The sequence below is a fragment of the Conger conger genome, chromosome 7 (genome assembly GCF_963514075.1).
Source record: "Conger conger chromosome 7, fConCon1.1, whole genome shotgun sequence".
Taxonomy (NCBI): domain Eukaryota; kingdom Metazoa; phylum Chordata; class Actinopteri; order Anguilliformes; family Congridae; genus Conger; species Conger conger.
Window position 1 is genome coordinate 27,489,076 of NC_083766.1, and position 19,322 is coordinate 27,508,397.

The 19,322-nt window shown below is 43.0% G+C and overlaps 1 protein-coding gene, 1 long non-coding RNA gene and 1 other non-coding gene across 6 annotated transcripts; 1 reads left to right on the plus strand and 2 right to left on the minus strand.

Moving 5' to 3' along the window:
* Positions 1–3,761: 3,761 nt before the first annotated feature.
* On the minus strand, positions 3,762–3,843 carry trnas-gcu (transfer RNA serine (anticodon GCU)). Its single transcript has one exon. It is a non-coding gene; the product is annotated as a tRNA-Ser (tRNA).
* Positions 3,844–4,470: 627 nt separating this feature from the next.
* Positions 4,471–6,660, plus strand: LOC133133687 (uncharacterized). The gene is made up of 3 exons (XR_009709201.1): positions 4,471–4,667; positions 5,376–5,537; positions 5,608–6,660. It is a non-coding gene; the product is annotated as an uncharacterized LOC133133687 (long non-coding RNA).
* Positions 6,402–17,928, minus strand: hif1al2 (hypoxia inducible factor 1 subunit alpha, like 2). 4 transcript variants are annotated; one of them, XM_061249835.1, is made up of 17 exons: positions 17,738–17,928; positions 16,266–16,436; positions 15,608–15,879; positions 15,312–15,448; positions 14,869–14,953; positions 14,601–14,689; positions 13,994–14,169; positions 12,804–12,967; positions 12,360–12,507; positions 10,434–10,609; positions 10,132–10,205; positions 9,421–9,507; positions 8,975–9,240; positions 8,552–8,621; positions 8,212–8,320; positions 7,836–7,943; positions 6,402–7,675 (listed from the first exon to the last, which is right to left on the minus strand). In XM_061249835.1, coding segments are annotated over exons 2-17 (2,109 nt in total). In that variant the 5' UTR covers positions 16,268–16,436; positions 17,738–17,928; the 3' UTR covers positions 6,402–7,529. The 4 variants fall into 4 exon arrangements, 3 of the variants coding, with proteins under 3 accessions (XP_061105819.1, XP_061105820.1, XP_061105818.1); XM_061249836.1 differs by lacking the exon at positions 16,266–16,436 and having other exon boundaries at positions 12,804–12,910; XM_061249834.1 differs by lacking the exon at positions 16,266–16,436.
* Between the last annotated feature and the right edge of the window lie 1,394 nt (positions 17,929–19,322).

Below are 19,322 nucleotides of genomic sequence, written 5' to 3' on the forward strand. Positions count from 1 at the left end.
CTCAGAGTAGGTGATGCTGGCTGCTGGTTGGCTAACAACAGCTGAACTGTCTGCTGGTTGGCTGGTGGCAGCTGTTGCTGGCTCTGGCAACCTTAGCGGCTGCCACTACTTTTTGGATTTGGGAAAATGGCAGCCTGCAAGGAAAGTGAACCACCTCCTTGTGCACCTCCATGACCACCCCAGTCTGGGTCAATTCAGTCTTGACCTTGTAATGCATTCTACAGGGTCTGTGTTTTAGACAGTCAGCAGGATCAGTAAGCTGTAAATATTGTCTCTGGGAGAGACTCCAGATGTTGTGTGGATCCCCTCTTTTCCCCAGTGATGCTGAATGGCAGGCCATATTTGTAGTCAGACTAAGTTTCATTTTCAGAAAGCGCAGACGGGCGCTGTATCCTCTGAACTGTGCGTTTTCAGCCCAGCTGGTGATGTATTGTAGAGTAATGGTTAAAGGACTGGAATTTGGACCAATAAATTGAAGGCTCAAGTGTCAAAAATAGGTGTATAAATAACTGCCAATGCACAGCTGAATAAATAATTTGTGCAAAGTTTGGCCTTTGACATGACCTTTTACCATCTAATAAGTACACAAGAGCAATACAATTATGATTAAAAGACTACACAATGCACTTCAAACAAGGAGGCAGTTTGCATTACGATAATATTCCATCTAATTTTGTTAAGTACAGGTATATGAACATCATTCACTTAAAATATTTCTTAGGCATCATAACTATTCATATCCATTTCCATAAAGATATTACGATGCAGATGATGTGCACGCTTCAGCCGAAACACCTGAACCTCCTGGATATAATCTTGCTATTAATTTCACATTACAGGTGGAGTGCTGGCAAACACCCACCTCGACTGAGAGCCTGCAACATGAAAGTCTTGTCCTGTTTCAAATACTGAAAATGGCCATTGAATTAAACATGTGAAGAGAACCAAATAAATGGAGAATCATGCATGTAATTTATATGATAATAAGGCATATCAATTGCTCTTCAATGCGTGCTTTTCTCCAATGCATACCCTCTGGCTTGTGCAAGGAAATTTATCTTCACAAATGAAAATGTCATAATGGATTCTTCTAAGCGATGCACACCACACAAAACCCAACACAAGAACCTGAACTGATGAAGCACTCTGAACTATGTAAGTAATTTCAATAGCAAGGCGTGCATTGAAACGCTAGGTGATAACTCAGAGCTTTTATTGTTGTTTTCTGGGAACCCTATAGGGCTTGGCTTACAGATTCATGGCCAGTCCTTTGATTATTCATGAATCCATGAGAATGCATGCGGTCCTGTCAGTAATGCCCTCCATGCACAGCATCAGCATGCACTGCTAAGCTAACGTCATTATGCAGTGCAGCCAGCAGTGAGCCTGAGCCCCATTCCAAAAGAGCAGTTGCAATCAAAGCTAGTCCTGTGGTAGAGAGGACCCAGCACTGTGTCTGCACTCCTGGGACAGGCTCATGGTCTCAGGACACTGTTGTGATGTACTTGAGATGTATTTTCAATAGGAAATACTTCAGTAAACACCAACCTGCATAATGTGGGTGAGGGTGTGTGTGTGTGTGCCAGGAAAAATAACTCATAATAATACCAATAGTCGTCTGGGTCTTAGCATCAAAGGGTTCTGCATGGGCATGGATGAGACTGAGGTTTACAAAACATTTTCTACTTCCCTAATACCACAGGGATCTGAGATTTTTAATTGGGAAGAAACCCCTTTAATGTAAATGCACTGAGAATGCACACCTCATGCAACAATTTTTACTTTATTACACCTACTTATTCATGCGATTATCTAATCAGCCAATTGTGTGTCAGCAGTGCAGTGCATACAATCATGTAGATATGGGTCAGGAAGTTCAGTTAAATCAACCATCAGAATGGGGAAAAAATGTGATCTAAGTTATTTTAACCGTGGCATGATTGTGGGTGGCAGACAGGGTGGTTTGAGTATCTCAGAAACTGCTGATCTCCTGGGATTTTCACATACACTAGTCTCTAGAGTTTGCAAAGAATGGTGCAAAAAAAAAAAAGCTGCAGTTCTGCAGACAGAAATGCCTTGTTAATGAGAGACGTCAGAGGAGAATGGCCAGACTGGTCAAAGCTGACAGGAAGGTGACAGTAACGCAAATAACCACACATTACAACAGTGGTATGCATAAGAGAATCTCTGAACACACAATGCATCACTAAGTGGATAGGCTACAGCACTAGAAGTCTAATAAAAAATAAGTCTAATAAATACCTAATAAACTGCACACTGAGTGTATATACATACATAAATACATACATACATGCATACTCTGTTGTGATATTTATATGCTGAAGAGCATACACAGAATGCAGGATGTACGTAATTACTTAGTGTCCAGTTTCAGGAGAGGAAAAAACAGAATGACTCAGAGATACTGCTTACAACGTGTGCTGTCAATCAATCAATCAATTAATCGGATGCATTTTCACACAGGCCAGCGAGGCATTGCTATTCTACAGCCAGCTGGTATACATGGAAGACAGTTTACTCCACAGACCCTCTCAGCCCTGCAGACATGTCTCAGTTTACACGCGTGTACTTTATCATGCTATCTTGCAACCTGTGCGCACGATTATGGAATGCAATGAACAGCACTGTCAGAGCCCAGTTTCAATCTTAGTTTAGGCCAAAGGTCACAGGCCATCTGCAGTAATGTGTGAACACCAAACAGTACAGGTCATGCTTCAATCTGTGAAGGAGCTGCAGTGCAGACATCTGTATGCCATAATAAATGGTCATTTCATGACAAGCTACATTCTCTGTAGGTTGTAACAGGTATGGTACAGTCATTGCTAGTCCAGGCTGCAGCTGTGTGGTAATATTGCAATATTTCTTAACTACCTCTCTCACCACATATGATTGATACTATTTGTGAAGCATCTTAACACATGGACCACGCTCATTATAATCTCCCAGATTTCATTGAACTCATTCATGATTTTTTTTGGTTAATAAGTATTCAGCACCGCCTGCTGGCGAGATAGGGGTGATGAAGCTAATTTTCAGAAGACCACCACAATTTATAATAGCATACTTATGGCAAATATTCAAGTGACTCTGTCAAAGTGTAGTAATTCTCAAGTTCTATAATTTCTTTATTAAAATTTGACTACTGTTGTGGAACGTGAGAATCATTTAAAATACCTTGTACAAAGTAATTGAAGGTTGGCCCCTTTCTACAAAGCGTTAACATCCCGACTGCTCAGCCCGGGGCATGAGGACCCCTAATATACACTCACCAAGCACTTTATTAGGTATTTATTAGAGTTATTTTTTAGACTTCTACTGCTGTAGCCTATACACTTAGATTTAAATTAAAAAAAAACAGACTAGTGTGTGTGAAAATCCCAGGATATCAGCAGTTTCTGAGATACTCAAACCACCAACAATCATTCCACGGTCAAAGTCACTTTTTTCCCTGTTCTGATGGTTGATGTGAACATTAAATGAATTGTATGCATTGCACTGGTGCCACACAATTGGCTGATTAGATAATTGCATTAATAAGTGGGTGTAATAAAGTAAAATGTTCCTAAAGTGCTTTTATATATATATATATATATATATATATATATATAATTATTAATTTTATTTTTTTAATGTATTTTTATGTTTAAAACATGCATATTTTTGTCAGTTGGACTATAGCTGACAGCACAGCTTTTCGATTTCCTACTACTACAGCAATTTCAAAAAGCAATAAAGGAAACCGACGAGGATGGGATTCGAACCCACGCGTGCAGAGCACAATGGATTAGCAGTCCATCGCCTTAACCACTCGGCCACCTCGTCACATGACGTACGACCGCAGCGAAATGACTGAAATAATTTCATTCATTCAGAAAAATGTTAAAGTTTTCGACATTACATTACGAGGTAGGATAAATCTGTTCGAGAGATCTGCTTCAGGCACTAGGTTACTCGTTAAATGTCTAACGTAACGTAACGTAAAATAACACACGACGCGATTTAAAGGAACCAGAGGCCGGAGGCTAACAGTAACATTCGGTGAAAGAAAAGTAGGGGGGAAAAAAAGTCGACTGGAGAAATGTTGATGTAGTAAATATTGTCTCACGACACAACTGCTGAGAATGACAACCGTAAGTGCATATATCTGATCCTATCCATTATCCTGCTGGAAAGAACAGCTCGAGTTGAAACATCTAGCCCTAGCTGGTTGACCAGTTCAGACCAGCTCCATGTTTTGAATCATGTTCACATACTCTCTGAGTTTGTGTTTATATGACCAGTGCTGATGAGTCCCACGCCTTACAGTCCTGTCCCAGTTGCGTTACTGGCCTTACACCTGAATGTTGTTGCTTGACAGGAAATATCAGAAACAGATAATGGAACAGAACATTATAGTTTTTCACTACAAAGGCACATGACTTATTGTCAAGTGCTGTCACAACCAGGTAATTAGCGTGGGAGGTTGTGTTATGGCTTCTGCATTTAAAAGAAATCTCCAACAGGTGTGAACACAGCCTGCTGAGTGTGCCTATCCACACTCCTCCAAAAAACCCAACTGGGCCAAGGCCACTGGGCCTACACCCACTCACAAAGGAAGTTGGTTCAAGAAAGCTTCTGCTAGGACCAGTGGAACAGTATCATGCAGGGTAATGGTTTGTAATCTTACACCCCTTACACTCTTTACAGCTGTCACGGACTTCATTGCACACCTTTCACTTAGTGTTACACACTTCAGCACTCAAACACTCAAATTATCGAAAGAGGTGCTTTGATGTTGAAGAATCACATGCACAAGCACACTCCTTTGGATGGACTTATCCTATCCTATCCTATGAATTTATCCTATAGGCCATGCGAGCATACCTCAGTTCATTGACCCAACATTGTTGCAGTGCATGCTGACAGATAGAAATCTTGTTTGTGGCAACTGAAATGCGTTTACAGATATAACATCAGCCTTTTACATGCTTGCACAGCTAATCACCTGTTATCTCGGCCTTTCTGTTGGTTTATTTTGCATGTTTGACCGTGTAAATCTTCTAAAATATCACCAAGCATATGTTCTCTTTGGTGTTGTTGTAGAGAATGTCCTGTTGGTATTTGGCCTGTGAAAGCTGCTGGTGATAAATTGACAGGACTGGTCATGCAGGGAGTGGGGCAGGGAGTGGGGCAGGTTGTGTTGTGGTTCATGGTGTGGGTGGGTAATTATCTCCACAGAATCAGTCTGGGACAGGGAGCAGGGGGGTGGGCATGTGGGTGGCTGTCATGTATTTCAGGTTTTTATCTCTGCATGAGTGACGTGATTAGGAGTGTGGGAGCTTGTCTAATGGTTTTGACAGTTATATCTCCAACAGGCATCAACACGCAGACTGTTCAGGGTGCGGTACCTGCAGTACTCCTTCCCCCGCCCCTCCAAAAAAAACTCAACTTGGCCCAGGCCACTACGCCCACACCCTCGCACAAAGGAATTTGATTCCAGACCAAACCACAGAGGGACGGACAGAGAAGTTTGTGATGTACGTTTTGTGTGGTCGAGTGGCAGGCATCCTGCTTATTGGGTTCACACAGGGTGCTCCTCTCCCGCAGGTCCAAACCACAGCAGCACCCCTCCACCAGCTGTTCTGGGACCAGACAATCCCACCCAGACTACCCCCCTTCACCCACCCACCCTGCCATGGAATGCAGCAGAACTGGATCTCCACCTTTGAAATCTCAAACAACAGCAGAGACCCCAGTGTGTGTTAGGGGAAATCTCAACAGCAGTGGAGACCCCAGTGTGTGTGTTAGGGGAAATCTCAACAGCAGTGGAGACCCCAGTGTGTGTTAGGGGAAATCTCAACAGCAGTGGAGACCCCAGTGTGTGTTAGGGGAAATTTTGAACAGCAGTAGAGACTCCAGTGTGTGTTCTAAGTGTGTTATGTGGACTCGCAGTGCTACACAATTAAATTAAATCCTATAGTACAGCCTATCCTACAGTACCAGTTTGCTAACTGATGCCAGGCCATGAAGCTTGCCTGTGATTGAAAGATGACAAACTGAAAATGTTTGTTTTGCCCAATCGAGGATATTAAATTTGAAGGAAACTATTAAGCTATTATGACACGGACATACAAATGCAATTGGATGCCCCAATATTCCATAAACTATGGCTCTGCCATGGACAGGGAGTGATTTCTCAGCATACTACACCAGACTGTTTTGTGACAGGTGTCTCTATCCTTTACCTTTTTCTTTACAAGGTGTTTATCCTGATTCATGCATGTTGTTTTCTATCATCAAAAATCGAAAAATACGTTTTAAGATTTGAATGACTGAATAATATATTTTTTTTTTATGCACATTTGTTTTGTTATTGCCTAAAGACAACAAACTGGCAAGTGTCACATTCAACCACCATGTTACTCCTTTAATGAAAAATGCAGCATATTCAAGTGAATAAGGTTTCCTCTTCAGAACCTAATAGCCATCTCAAACATTCATCAACAGTTTTGGCAGGGTACTGTAAAAACAAGTTTCACCGCTTTGATGAAGTTATGAACTTTATTATTACCATTGTATACACCCATATATGCCGAAATCTATATTGAAGCCACACATAAATTATTACAGTTATTAGTATAAAAATAAAAATATTTCAAATGACGGAGATTATTGAAAAAAATATTATATATACGTATATACACTGCAGTGCATAAGTATTTGGACAGTGACACAATTTCAGTTGTTCTGGCTCTACCCCAGCACGGTTGATTTTAAAGTACACAATAAATGTGAGAATGAAGTGCAGGCTGACAGGTTTAATATGATTATCTGTAGGCTTGCATAGTTTTACACCCAAGATAGATATCTCAAATACGCCATTTGCCATGACTGTGATGAGTGCAGTTTTGATTATGATAACTGAATGTATTCTTATAAATGGTATAAAGGTGCTTGCCTTGCAGTGTGGAGTGTACTGCTTGCATATGACACAGAAGTGTATAGTAGGATTGTATGAGAAGTGTAGGCTGATCCCCAAAGGCTTCATATTTCCAGGGGCAGGGTCCTTTCCATGCATAGCAGCCAGTGGTGGTCAGTATAGTGGATTATGAACAAAAATTGTCTCTGATATTATTTAAATGAAATACTTGGAGGGTGGGTGTGGGGATGGCAGTCTGGAGACAGGACGCTGGTTTACCAGGTCTGAGTGGTAGTGAGGACTTTATTAGGTATTTATTAGACTCTCGTCAACAACGCGTTTTTGCCCACAGAACTGCTGCTCACTGGATGTTTTTTTGCTTTTCACACCATTCTCTGCAAACTAGAGGCTGTTGTGCCTGAAAATCCCAGGAGATCAGCAGTTTCTGAGATACTCAAAAACAGCTGAACCTCTTGACCATTTCTGCATGCTTTTATACATTTATTTGCTGCCACATGATTGGCTGATTAAATATTTGCATTAACAAGCTGGTGTACAGGTCTACCTCATAAAGTGCTCAGTGAGTGTATGACTGCGGAGTGCGTCAGTCTCACGGGGGGAGCTGGGACATGGCCTGGTCCAGGACTGAAAGGATTTCGGATCCACGAAGCAGGCAGGAGGAAGGTTCGAGCGGTGCGTTCACCTCACACTCCCACCGACTCAACACGGGCAGCACTGAGCCACGCCTCACCAACACTGCACAGGAGAGAGGGGGAGTGAGCACTGTGTGTGTGTGTGTGTGTGTGAGGTGTCAGATAATGTGTGTGTGTGATTGTGTGTATGTGTGTGTGTGTGTGTGTGTGAGAGAGAGAGAAAGAGATAGTGTGTGTATGTGTTCATGTAGAGGGAGACTCACCAGTCCTGTGTGGGTCTCTGATAGGGTGGTGCCGGTTTCTGCTGTTAATGGAGAAATCAGTGTACCCCGGATCCCATGGCACAGACTCACAGCGACACACAAGTCCATCTAAGAGGCAAGGCCAGAGGAGATACAAGCTCTATCTGTGTCACATGTCCTTGCGACATTTGCACTGATCCTGACAAGAGACGTAAATCACAGAGCTGTAAATCTGCATTATTCAAAGTCTTTTTTTTTTTGTCATGGGATCTGATTTTTTATAATTCCAGTATAAAGGCCTAATGTACCTCATTTGTTGGTGATTTTTGTTGCTTGGAAGGTTACTTTCTGTTAAAATGTCCTCCAAATTTATTCTCAAAATCTGACCATGCCTTACCGGGACTCCACCAGCAGGAGGTGCGGTTAGTGCTGTAGCAGGAGTCCACCATTCTCCACTTCTTCCAGGGGGGTGCTGTGTGCTGTGGGGGCCACGGGGAAGGGCAATGCTGTGTGCCAAAAAGCAGTCATTGTGTCATCGGTGACGTCTCACTGTCATTTTCATTAGTTCTATGTCCTTAGCAGGGTTTGACCAAGTTGACTGAGTTTGCTCTCATATAAGCCTTTTATGCAAGTCATGTAAAAAAGGAGGTGTTTTGCACCTGTGAGAAAAAGGAAATAAAGTAAGTCTATCAGCTGAGTACCTGTGAGTGTGGTTCAGGTGAGAGTTGTATATTTACCCTGTATTTCTTTAGTGCTGGCCGCCACTTCTGCCCTGGCCTTAGTCTGCAGCCACGCCCAGAATCACCTCTGCAATGCAGACAAGCACACAGCAAGACACACAAACACCTATGGTCAGCAAAGATTAATGTGGCATGTCACCTAATGCATGTTCTTACCAATGTGTGAGTGTGTATGAGTGTGTGCCTGTATGAGTGTGTTTGTGTATATACAGTATGTGTGTGCATGTTTTTTGCACATATGTGTGTTCTTGTGTTTGTGTATGTGTGTATGTGCGTGTATGTGTGTTTGTGTATCTGTGTATGTGTGTGTGTCTATGTGCATGTGTATGTATTTCTGTGCATATGTGTGTGTTCTTTTGTTTGTGTGTGTGTGTGTGTGTGTGTGTGTGTTCTTGTGTATGCACATGTGTGTGTCCTTACCCATGATCCGTCATTAGTGTGCATGCATGGTTGGAGGTGCTGAGAGAATAGTAACTCAGTGGCGTTTGTGGGGTCATAGTGGGTGTCAGAGGTGCCCAGGTGTGACTGGGAGAGGTGGGGCTCTGAATCTCCAGGTTTGGGAAGGTGAGGGGGAAGGCATAGCTGAGTCCCTGCCCCTCCAGCTGAACCGCTTCCATGTCGGAAATGGGAGAGAGGAGGAAGTCTTCTCCATCCATCGGGATGTATGGAGCCAGAGTCTCCAGATCCTGCTCAGAGAGATTATGCAAGACAGAGAGGGAGAAAGCGAGATAAGTGAATAACTGACAGTGTCAACAGGACAGTGAAAATTATACGTTATGAAGTCTATATGCAGCAGTCAGGGATGGAATGCATAGAAGCCAGACTGCTTTGACCACGTTTCTCCTGTAGGGGTCAGTGTAGTGCACCTGTGGGGACAGCTGCACCTGGCCCTCACTCTTCCACTCCAGCAGCGTCTCGATCAGGGGAACATCCTCTGACCTCTCACCAGTGTCCTGTAAGAATAGGAAGAGGGCTGTCTTCACAGAATCTCGCTGACTGGTGGTCCAGTTACAGAACTCACAGAACTAGACTGAGTGGTCCAGTTACAGAACCGCAGTCATGCTGTAGGTCTAACTCATAGAAACACACTGACTGGTCCAATTACAGTCCGGTCGGGTTTACATAACCATTTCATCCAGTCTGATTCACATAAATACACCAATCAGCCCGAGAACCACTGACCAGTCCAGTTTATAGAACCTGACTGACTGTTTCAGCTCACAGATCCACACTGTCTTGTCTGGCTGGCAGCTCTCAGGTCTGGCACCAGTAATGGGCAAACATTGTCAGACACCAACTCTTCTTCCTGAGCGCTATGTCATTGCAAATTTACTGCAAGATTTAAATTCTCTCAGTTCACATGACAAAATTCACATTCTACAGTACATCTCTGCAATATGATTCTGTGTGAAAAGATATGATCTCTGTCACACCAGAGTGGGCGTCTATAAACAGCCTCACAGATCTAACTACACAGAAATACAAGGTAGTAGAGGTGGGCCAGTATAACTGAATCATTGGAGGTAAGCACTTAGCATCTCAAAAAGATGCGTAAAAGGTATAAAACAGCAGCTCACATGACATGTGAAGCCATCATTCTCATTTCTGCCACTGGGGGGTCCTTCATACCCTCTGGCCCAGGCACTTTCTCCTAAAACACAGAGAGAAATGTCCAACAGCTGCACAGATCTTATCATATGTTATCATAGAGTATTATTATTATTTTTATTTATTATTATTATTATTATTATTTTTATTTTTTTGTGTGATTATCATTATTATTATTATTATTATTATTACAAAAATGTTATTTCAGGCAGATTCCAAGTATAAACAGCCCAAGGCTCAGGTGCTGCGTTGTTACTGAGGTGTTCCCTACCTGGAGTAGCATTGTCACAGGAATCTGCTGGGACTGCTGCTTGTTGGCTGAGCTGGCCCAGTAGGGCGGCGCCCTGGAGCAGTAGGGGTGACCCAGGGATGGGACTACAGGAGAGGGGCTTCAGGAGACACTCCATCTGCTCCAGGGAGAACATCACCCCCGACTGCTCTACCGCACTGTGAGCGAGAGGGAGGGATGAACGGAGAGAGGGAGAGATGAATAGAGAAAGGGAGAGATGGATGGAGAGAGGGAGAAGGAGAGAGGGAGAGATGAATGGCGAGAGGGAGAAGGAGAGCGGGAGAGATGGTTGGAGAGAGGGAGTGATGAATGGAGAGAGGGATAGATGGATGGAGAGATGAATAGAGAGAGGGAGAGGGAGAGATTGATGGAGAGAAATTAAGGAATTACATGGTACTTGTGGTTGTGATTGATTTGCACTTTATTGTATGTTGGGTAGCACCGCTGCCTCACAGCAAGGAGGTCCTGGGTTCGAATCCCCATTGGCTGGGGCCTCTCTGTGCGGAGTTTCTCCCCGTGTCTTCGTGGGTTTCCTCCGGGTTCTCCGGTTTCCTCCCACAGTCCAAAGACATGCAGGTTAGGCTGATTGGAGAGTCTAAATTGCCCATAGGTATGAGTGTGTGAGTGAATGTTGTGTGTGCCCTGTGATGGACTGGTGACCTGTCCAGGGTGTATTCCTGCCTTTTGCCCAATGTATGCTGGGATAGGCTCCAGCCCCCCTGCGACCCTGTTCAGGATAAGTGGGTTAAGATAATGGATGGATGGATGTATGTTGCTCTGGATGAGACTGCCAAATGACTGTAATGTCTTGGATTGCGGCCTGTTCTATGTGAAAAATAAACAGCAAAGAATTGCTTAGCATATCGGTAAAAAATCATTGTCATTGTCATTATATGTAATTATTTTGGAGTGTTCGAGCCTTGTTGCATTAACATCTAAAGGATATATGAACGTGGTGGCAGTCCAGTTCTACTGACTATGATTACTTACTCTAAAGCCGGTAGGCTTCAAATATCAAAGTGTATCCTTTTCATCATCTTCCCACATCATGTTTTGTGTTTACAGCCGTTTATGAAGGGTTCAGATCCAGGTTGTGGAATATTTAAGTATGATATTTCATATGCTGTAGAGTAAAAGTATAATGTCCCTGAAAATACAAATAGCTGTCTGAGCAAGTTTGCTGTCAAAACAAGATAGCTTGTGCCACTTTGCCAAATGTTATCTTTGTTCTTTGGAAACTATCCAGTTCTTCCATGGAAGCTAGAGAGACAACATTTTATAGGCCACGATAGAAGAATTGTAAGGTAATATCTATGCAGTAATTATGACACCATTTGTTCTTTAGAAATGACCTTGTTATTCCATGGAAATGAGTACAATGGCACTTGAGAATGAACCGCAGCCAGCCCATTTATAATTACAAGGAAGTACCTACAAAATACCAACCAACAAACAGCCTGCTGGGATATATACCATTATTCTACCCTTATTCATTACAATATGACACTGTCTTTACCTTACCATTATCAAACGTTACATACCCTTACTGCCGAAAACAACTGTTAACTTGCTTTTTTACCCAGTACTTGCCAGTCATCACAACAAAGATACTGACAATGACAGCTTTTTACTTGCACATTAGTGAGTAATTACCAGCCATTACTCTGTAATTACCGGTAATTACTGCTTAATTAATGGCATGTCATTTAAATGGTTACTGATTAAGTGTAATCTCACTTATCTCAGGACTAATGTCACCAGATGTGCTGTCAGGCTGACAAACAGGACACCCTCAAGAAGTAAAGGCCAGATAAGGCCAATATCAGGGACTAAGCCAGACCATTTTATTTCTACTGCTAGAGGTTTTCACGACATCCTGGCATCAGCTTTGTCCACAATCCCTCTCACCTCAGGATGTAGTTGATACAGACAACGCTCTGTAGTTGCCCAGTACGGCTGTTGTACACCACCGTGGCCACAGTCTCCACCCACACGTAGCCGCCATGTTTCACGAGCAGACGGTACTTTCCTGTGGATGTCTGTCCCTTGGAGAACACTTGGAGGCAGAAGAACAAGGCCAGATCGAACGGTGATGTATGCTGGAGAAATTGCCAATATATTCTGGAGTTTGACCAAGCCTTGCCTTAAAAAGTAATACGTCATTTTTAAATAAATGTAAAAAGAAAGTCATGCCTGGATCGGTGATAAAGTCATTTAGCAGCTGATTTCTGAATAGGAAATTTGGCATTTTGGCTCAAGCATACCGTATGTGGCCAGTGCAGAATCTGTCTGAGTGGTAGATGAGTGAAGAAGTGCAGGATATAGGCAGAGAGGTACCGTGGGTGCACTTACGGCTGAGATGGGCCTGGTGGACATGCTGGCAGTCTGAGGCGTGGTAGTACTGGTACACAGAATGACCCAGCAGATCTGTCTCAGTGTATCCGGTCAGCTGGAACACTCTGAAGGGAACCCAGCACCAGTGGTCAGAGAGGGAGGTGGGAGAAGGCCTCTTTACACTGTGCATACCAGTTAATACACACTTTACAGGCTATTTACACTGTGTATACCCATTAATACACACTTTACAGGCTATTTACACTGTGTATACCCATTAATACACACTATGCATACTAGTTAGTACACACTATACAGGCAAATTACACATGGAAGTTTGCTAATCTCATATCATAGTTCAGGTGCTGTATATTACCTGGGCTGGCAGTATGTGAATCTCATATCATGGTTCAGGTACTGTGTATTACCTGGGCTGGCAGTATATGAATCTCATATCATAGTTCAGGTACTGTATATTACCTGGGCTGGCAGTATGTGAATCTCATATCATGGTTCAGGTACTGTGTATTACCTGGGCTGGCAGTATATGAATCTCATATCATGGTTCAGGTACTGTGTATTACCTGGGCTGGCAGTATGTGAATCTCATATCATGGTTCAGGTACTGTATATTACCTGGGCTGGCAGTATGTGAATCTCATATCATGGTTCAGGTACTGTATATTACCTGGGCTGGCAGTATGTGAATCTCATATCATGGTTCAGGTACTGTGTATTACCTGGGCTGGCAGTATATGAATCTCATATCATAGTTCAGGTACTGTATATTACTTGGGCTGGCAGTATGTGAATCTCATATCATGGTTCAGGTACTGTATATTACCTGGGCTGGCAGTATGTGAATCTCATATCATAGTTCAGGTACTGTATATCACCTGGGCTGGCAGTATGTGAATCTCATATCATAGTTCAGGTACTGTATATTACCTGGGCTGGCAGTATATGAATCTCATATCATAGTTCAGGTACTGTATATCACCTGGGCTGGCAGTATGTGAATCTCATATCATGGTTCAGGTACTGTGTATTACCTGGGCTGGCAGTATGTGAATCTCATATCATGGTTCAGGTACTGTGTATTACCTGGGCTGGCAGTATGTGAATCTCATATCATGGTTCAGGTACTGTATATTACCTGGACTGGCAGTATGTGAATCTCATAACATGGTTCAGGTACTGTATATTACCTGGGCTGGCAGTATGTGAATCTCATATCTGGGCTGTGTTTGCTCAGGAATGCACTGCAGTTTAGGTTGGTGTCCCAGGCACTAGACACGGACACAGGGAGAGACTGGCATAGCAGCACCAGGCAGCCCTGCCCAGTGGGCACAGAGGGCTTCCTCACTCCTGTACAGTGCATCACCTGGAGCCCGGAGCAGGAGTGCAGGATGAGAGCCAGCGGAGACGAGAGAGGTAGGAACATAATAAGAGACAGAGTAGAAACAAAGGAAGAGAGAGAATGTTGGGTGAGATTTAGGCACAGAGGGATGAAAGAAAAAGAGAAAGGAAGAAAAATGGAAGGATAAGTAGATTAGGGAAGAGAGTGCAGGATGGAGAGGTTAGGTAGAGGTATAAAGAGAGGGGTTGTAAAATAAATGAACAGATCAGTAAATAAATAACTAAGTAAATAACTGGAAAATGTAATGAACATACTGCTGAGTTTCAAATAGGTTAAGTTTTTGTCTCTTTGTCTCTTCTGGGGGATAAGAAAATGACAGCCTACCACTCTACACTACGCTATTAGACATGTTTTTACTCAGTTACTGTTGTCTGTGCCTGCTGTCCATCACTCACCTTCCAAGTGGCGGAATTCAGGTTGAGGTTTCGTCTCTGAGTGCTCCTCATCCGGAAGAAAAGGTCACACTTCTGACAATCTTCCACATCTAACAGGTCAGAAATTAAGTCAAAGACAATTGCAGAGACGTTGAAAGTGATTCAGAGGGCATTAATCAAATGGACTATTGTTGTCAACATTGAAATTTTATTTTATTGTAATTATTGTTTTAAAAATATATACCTTCAGAAATCAAAACAGAGTAGATTCATACATTGTGTCTTCTACCTGATTTGCTGGACAGGATTTCACGGGCCTCTTGCTGGTCACATGGGTGCATGAAGTCATACAAACTCTGCCCAATCAGATCCACCTATCCAATAGCACAGAGGAACTCAGCCTGTCTTTTTCAAGAGAAACTTAATGGCTCTGGGTAGTTTATCTTTAATATCTGCGATTGGTTATACCACTAATGCAAACAGAGCAACTGAGCCTTAAACCACTAACACAAGCAGAGAAACTTACTATCTTCTATTGGTTTTGGTTAGTTGGTAGGTACCAGTAGTCAGGTAAAGCAAAGGAGAATGTTGCTGGCCTGGCAACACCTGAATGCATTAAACGTGTGAGGGTGAGGTGTGTGGCTTTAGCAGTGACTATTTTGTTTCGTTGAGAGAAATGACTCCAATGTGTCCAGTGTGTACCTGTTTGATGCTGTTGTGTACAGTACATACCTGTTTAATGCCTGCGTACATGCTGATTGCCTCTGTGGTGTAGATTACTTTCCCATCCCTGGATAGCAGCAGCAAGAAGCCCTCGAAGGCCGCATCCAGCATCATCTTCACACGGGACATCCCATCAAACTCACACCCTGAGAACAGAGCACCCCTGTCAGCCCAAGAACAGAGGGGGACCCCCACCCAGTGTGCCATATGGGGGGAGTTTGGAGGATTCTAAGGGCCCAGACTGAAAGGAGGAGATTCGAAAATTGTTGTGTTACGTTTGGTTGTGTTGTGTTGTGTGTGCTGACCTTGTACAGCAGTGTCGCTCTGTAGAGTTGCAGGGTGGGACCGCTCCAGTGTGCAGTGAGTGGTGTTCAGCGCACAGTCAGGAGTGCCCAGCAGGGCGCGCAGACGCAGGTAGCTGAGTGTGAGCCTGATGACAGAGGCCTTGTCCAAATGAGCGAGGACCGTCGGGGGCAGGGGGAGCCTCCTCAGCAGCTCCCCAAACAATCCCCCCTCCTGCTCCCTCCTGCTCTGCGCTGCCGCCCGCGAACGAGCTTTACGCCACTCAGAACACACCCTGCAAACACACATCACACACACCAGCACACAAAACAGAACATTATGGATTAGACTTTATTCTTGCGTATTGTCTGACTTGCCCCAACATCTGTAACCATTTGTGTAGGCCTATTTGAGGAACACAAACTGAGCAACAAGAATAGGATATAATACATGCAGACATACAGCACTGCCCATAGTTGCAAGGAACAAAGCTTTTGTTGTTATGAACATTCTGTCTATCCTCAAATAAACTTTGAATTTTAGAAAAACACCTGCATGCTGATTGAGTTGGCAAATCACCCACTGCTTTTGATGGCTTGGCCTCTATGCATGCATAATGTTTTAGACCATGGTATCTGTATTTGTATATACACTATACGTTTATTTAACTGGGTGGTGTACATTGGATTCTTGGCAGTGCATTGTCCAGACTTTTATTTCCTGGGATCCAGCTATCAGTCCCTGCAGGCAATGGTATCGTGGTTCTAGGGAACCCCAAGTGTCTCAGCTGATGGTGGAGAAAGGGTCAGCAGTACAGCGTCACTGCATCTTATCAGCGTCACATTGTCATGCCTGCATAGAGAGATACAGCTCTGATGCAACACTACTGCACCGTCCAGCCCAGAAACACTAATACATATACAAGCCATATAGCTAACACTAGCAGAGGAAGCAAGCCTTCTACCACTAATGCAGGCAGCGGAACTAAGCCTTACACCTCTACCACAAGCAGAAGAACTAAGCCTTATACCACTAACACAAGCAGAGGAACTAAATCTTAAACCACTAACACAAGCAGAGGAACTAAATCTTAAACCACTAACACAAGAAGAGGAACCAAGTCTTATTCCGCTAACATAAGCAGATAAACTAAGCCTTATCCCGTTAACACAAGCAGAGGAACTAAAACTTATTCCGCTCATATAAGGAGACAAACTAAGTTTTATACCACAAGCAGCAGAACTAAGACTTATGCCGCTAACACCAGCAGAAGAACTAAACCCTATACCGCTCATGCCAGCAGAAGAACTAAGCCTTATACCGCTAACACAAGCAGAGGATCCAAGTTGCATGCTGCCAACACTATGTTCATTCATCCACAGGAAGCAAGCCTCATATGCTAACACATGCATGGGGACCCTGCTTCACACAGCTATAGCGCATAAGATGAGGAGCAACCTGGGCACATGCTGAACCTCTGGTTCAGTTTGCATGGATTCATCTATTGTATTCATAACAGTAAAACTCATTGAAACAGTACGAGTGTGTTTAATTCTGTAAATCCATGTCAAAACCTTGATCTTTTATACATTCATAACGCTGGCTGTGAGTTTGGTGTATGGGCGCTAACAAATAATGAACTTAATATATTTTCAGGTGTTTGCTCTCAGTTGTATGTTTAAAAATATGACAAGCACGCATTCATAGAAAGTGTCGGCATATATTTTTTTTTACCTTAGCTTTGGATTATTTAGCATTTATTCTTTGTGTTTGAAGAATAAAAGTGCCTATTTTATAGCATTGACTCAAAATTTCAAAATAGAATGTGTGGGATGGTTTTCTTAACTTAACATTCAAGCTCCAATTTAGTATCAAACTCTTTGGACTAGAGAACCAACTTCTAGAAATCAAGTAATGTATTTTAATTTAAACAGTACATACCACGTGCATGTAAAGAAATATAACATCTTGTATTTTCCTTGTCGTATGTTATGCATAGAATACGTTATTTATATAGCTGCATATAAACAAAATGTACTATGTGTAACTGAACACTAAGCCTTTCAGCTTTCTCACTGCAGAGAGACAGATCATTTTCAGCACACCCACTAATTTCTGGTCTTACACTTCTCCTCTCTTCAAAGCTGTCTTACCTTTTTTTCTTCACTCCTCTCATTATGTCCTTCATTTGTGTGAGTCATTCAGCTCACAGGCTGTACACGGGCAGGTGGAAGAGCAGAACAGATCAAGTAATCAATGTTGTGAATGGGAGAGAGAGTGGCAGGGTAGCAGACGTGTTTCCATGGGGGTGTCAGCGTGTGTTTCTGGTCTTCAAAGTGGCTGTTATAATATACCACCTCAGATGGTAGACTAGTGACCTGTCTCTTATCTTTGAGTCTGTTTTTCCCTCCCGCCCCTAGAACAGGGGTCCCCCAGGGTCCTAGTGCCCCCCACCGCCTCCTGAATGTATTCAAAAAAATACTAAAATGATTCCCAAAAGATTTACTAAAATTATGTGTGGATTGTATTGTCATTAAGTACAATGGTGTGGCCCAGATATACTGTAAGATACTGTATTTCTGCCTCTGCTTTCAAACACTGATGCCATGCCTAATATTTGCATGCATATCTGTGTGCATATGTAGAGAAGTATGTTTTCACAATAATATTATGAGTCTCACCAGGAAAAAATAAAACTCATCACAACTACCAAATAAATACAGTGAATGTATTAAATAGAGTGAACAATCAGAGTGCAGAACACAAAACACAGATGATACTCTCCTCACTAGTGAAAAGTATACCATTAAGCTGATTAAGCTGTAAATACACTCCTTTGAATATATAAAACACTTTGACATTACAAAGACATTAACTGACCAGCAATATAGATTCATATTCATAAAAATACACTGAGCAGTATAAATATAATTTGCAGGCTATAATGTCAAGACACCCTATGATAATACACACACATAATTATCATTTGATGTAGGTCTTGTGGTTATATTGCATTGTTGTCGGTGAAAACAACTTTTATTCTCAGAGCTGCTCGCCCCGTGTGAAAGAGGGTTCTTTTATCTATTGTGTTCCCCCTATTTATTCCCTTATTCCTTTTATTCTGTTCATCTCTGCTGCTGTGAGACTGAAATTTCCCCCACGGGGATAAATAAAGAGCTATCAATCAATCCTATGAATTCTTGAAAAACAATTCCTCCAATTAATGAAAAGCAATTGCATCTGTAAAATCCGGTGGCCAAGCTGTGCAGAGGGTCAAAGGGCAGGTCTTGTAACCAGGGGGTTGCGGGTTCAGATCCACAGTGACAGTGTAGCTGTGTGGCTGAAGAATGGCCTAAGTATGCAGAGATGGCAGCTGTAAAGCATATATTGCAGTTTTGAAGGAAAACACTGTGACAGAGGTGCCCAGGGCAGCTTTTCAAAATGGCGGCCGCGGTGCCGCTGGCTCGGGTGAGACCCGCAGCTGCTCTGCTTCCAGAGCCCGTACCCTCCCTGCGTGGCACAGGGTAATTGGGCAATTAGAGGCTGTGGGCCTGGGCATTGTTCCTATCTGCCTTTTCAGTGGCGCCAGCTGCCTGACCAGTGCTGTAAACACACACACTCGCACACGTGCACGCACACACACACACACACACACACACACACACACACACACACACACACACGCACACACATACACACACTCGCACACACACTCGTGTCCTGCTTTAATTAAATTGT

Coding starts and splice junctions, on each gene's coding strand:
- hif1al2 (XM_061249834.1), bottom strand. CDS start 17,772: ATGAAGGACATAATGAGAGGAGTGAAGAAAAAAAG. Junction 9,241..9,420: donor AGGTGCAGCTGTCCCCACAG/GTGCACTACACT, acceptor CTCTCTGAGCAG/GATCTGGAGACTCTGGCTCC. Junction 8,622..8,974: donor ACACTAATGACGGATCATGG/GTAAGGACACAC, acceptor TCTGCATTGCAG/AGGTGATTCTGGGCGTGGCT.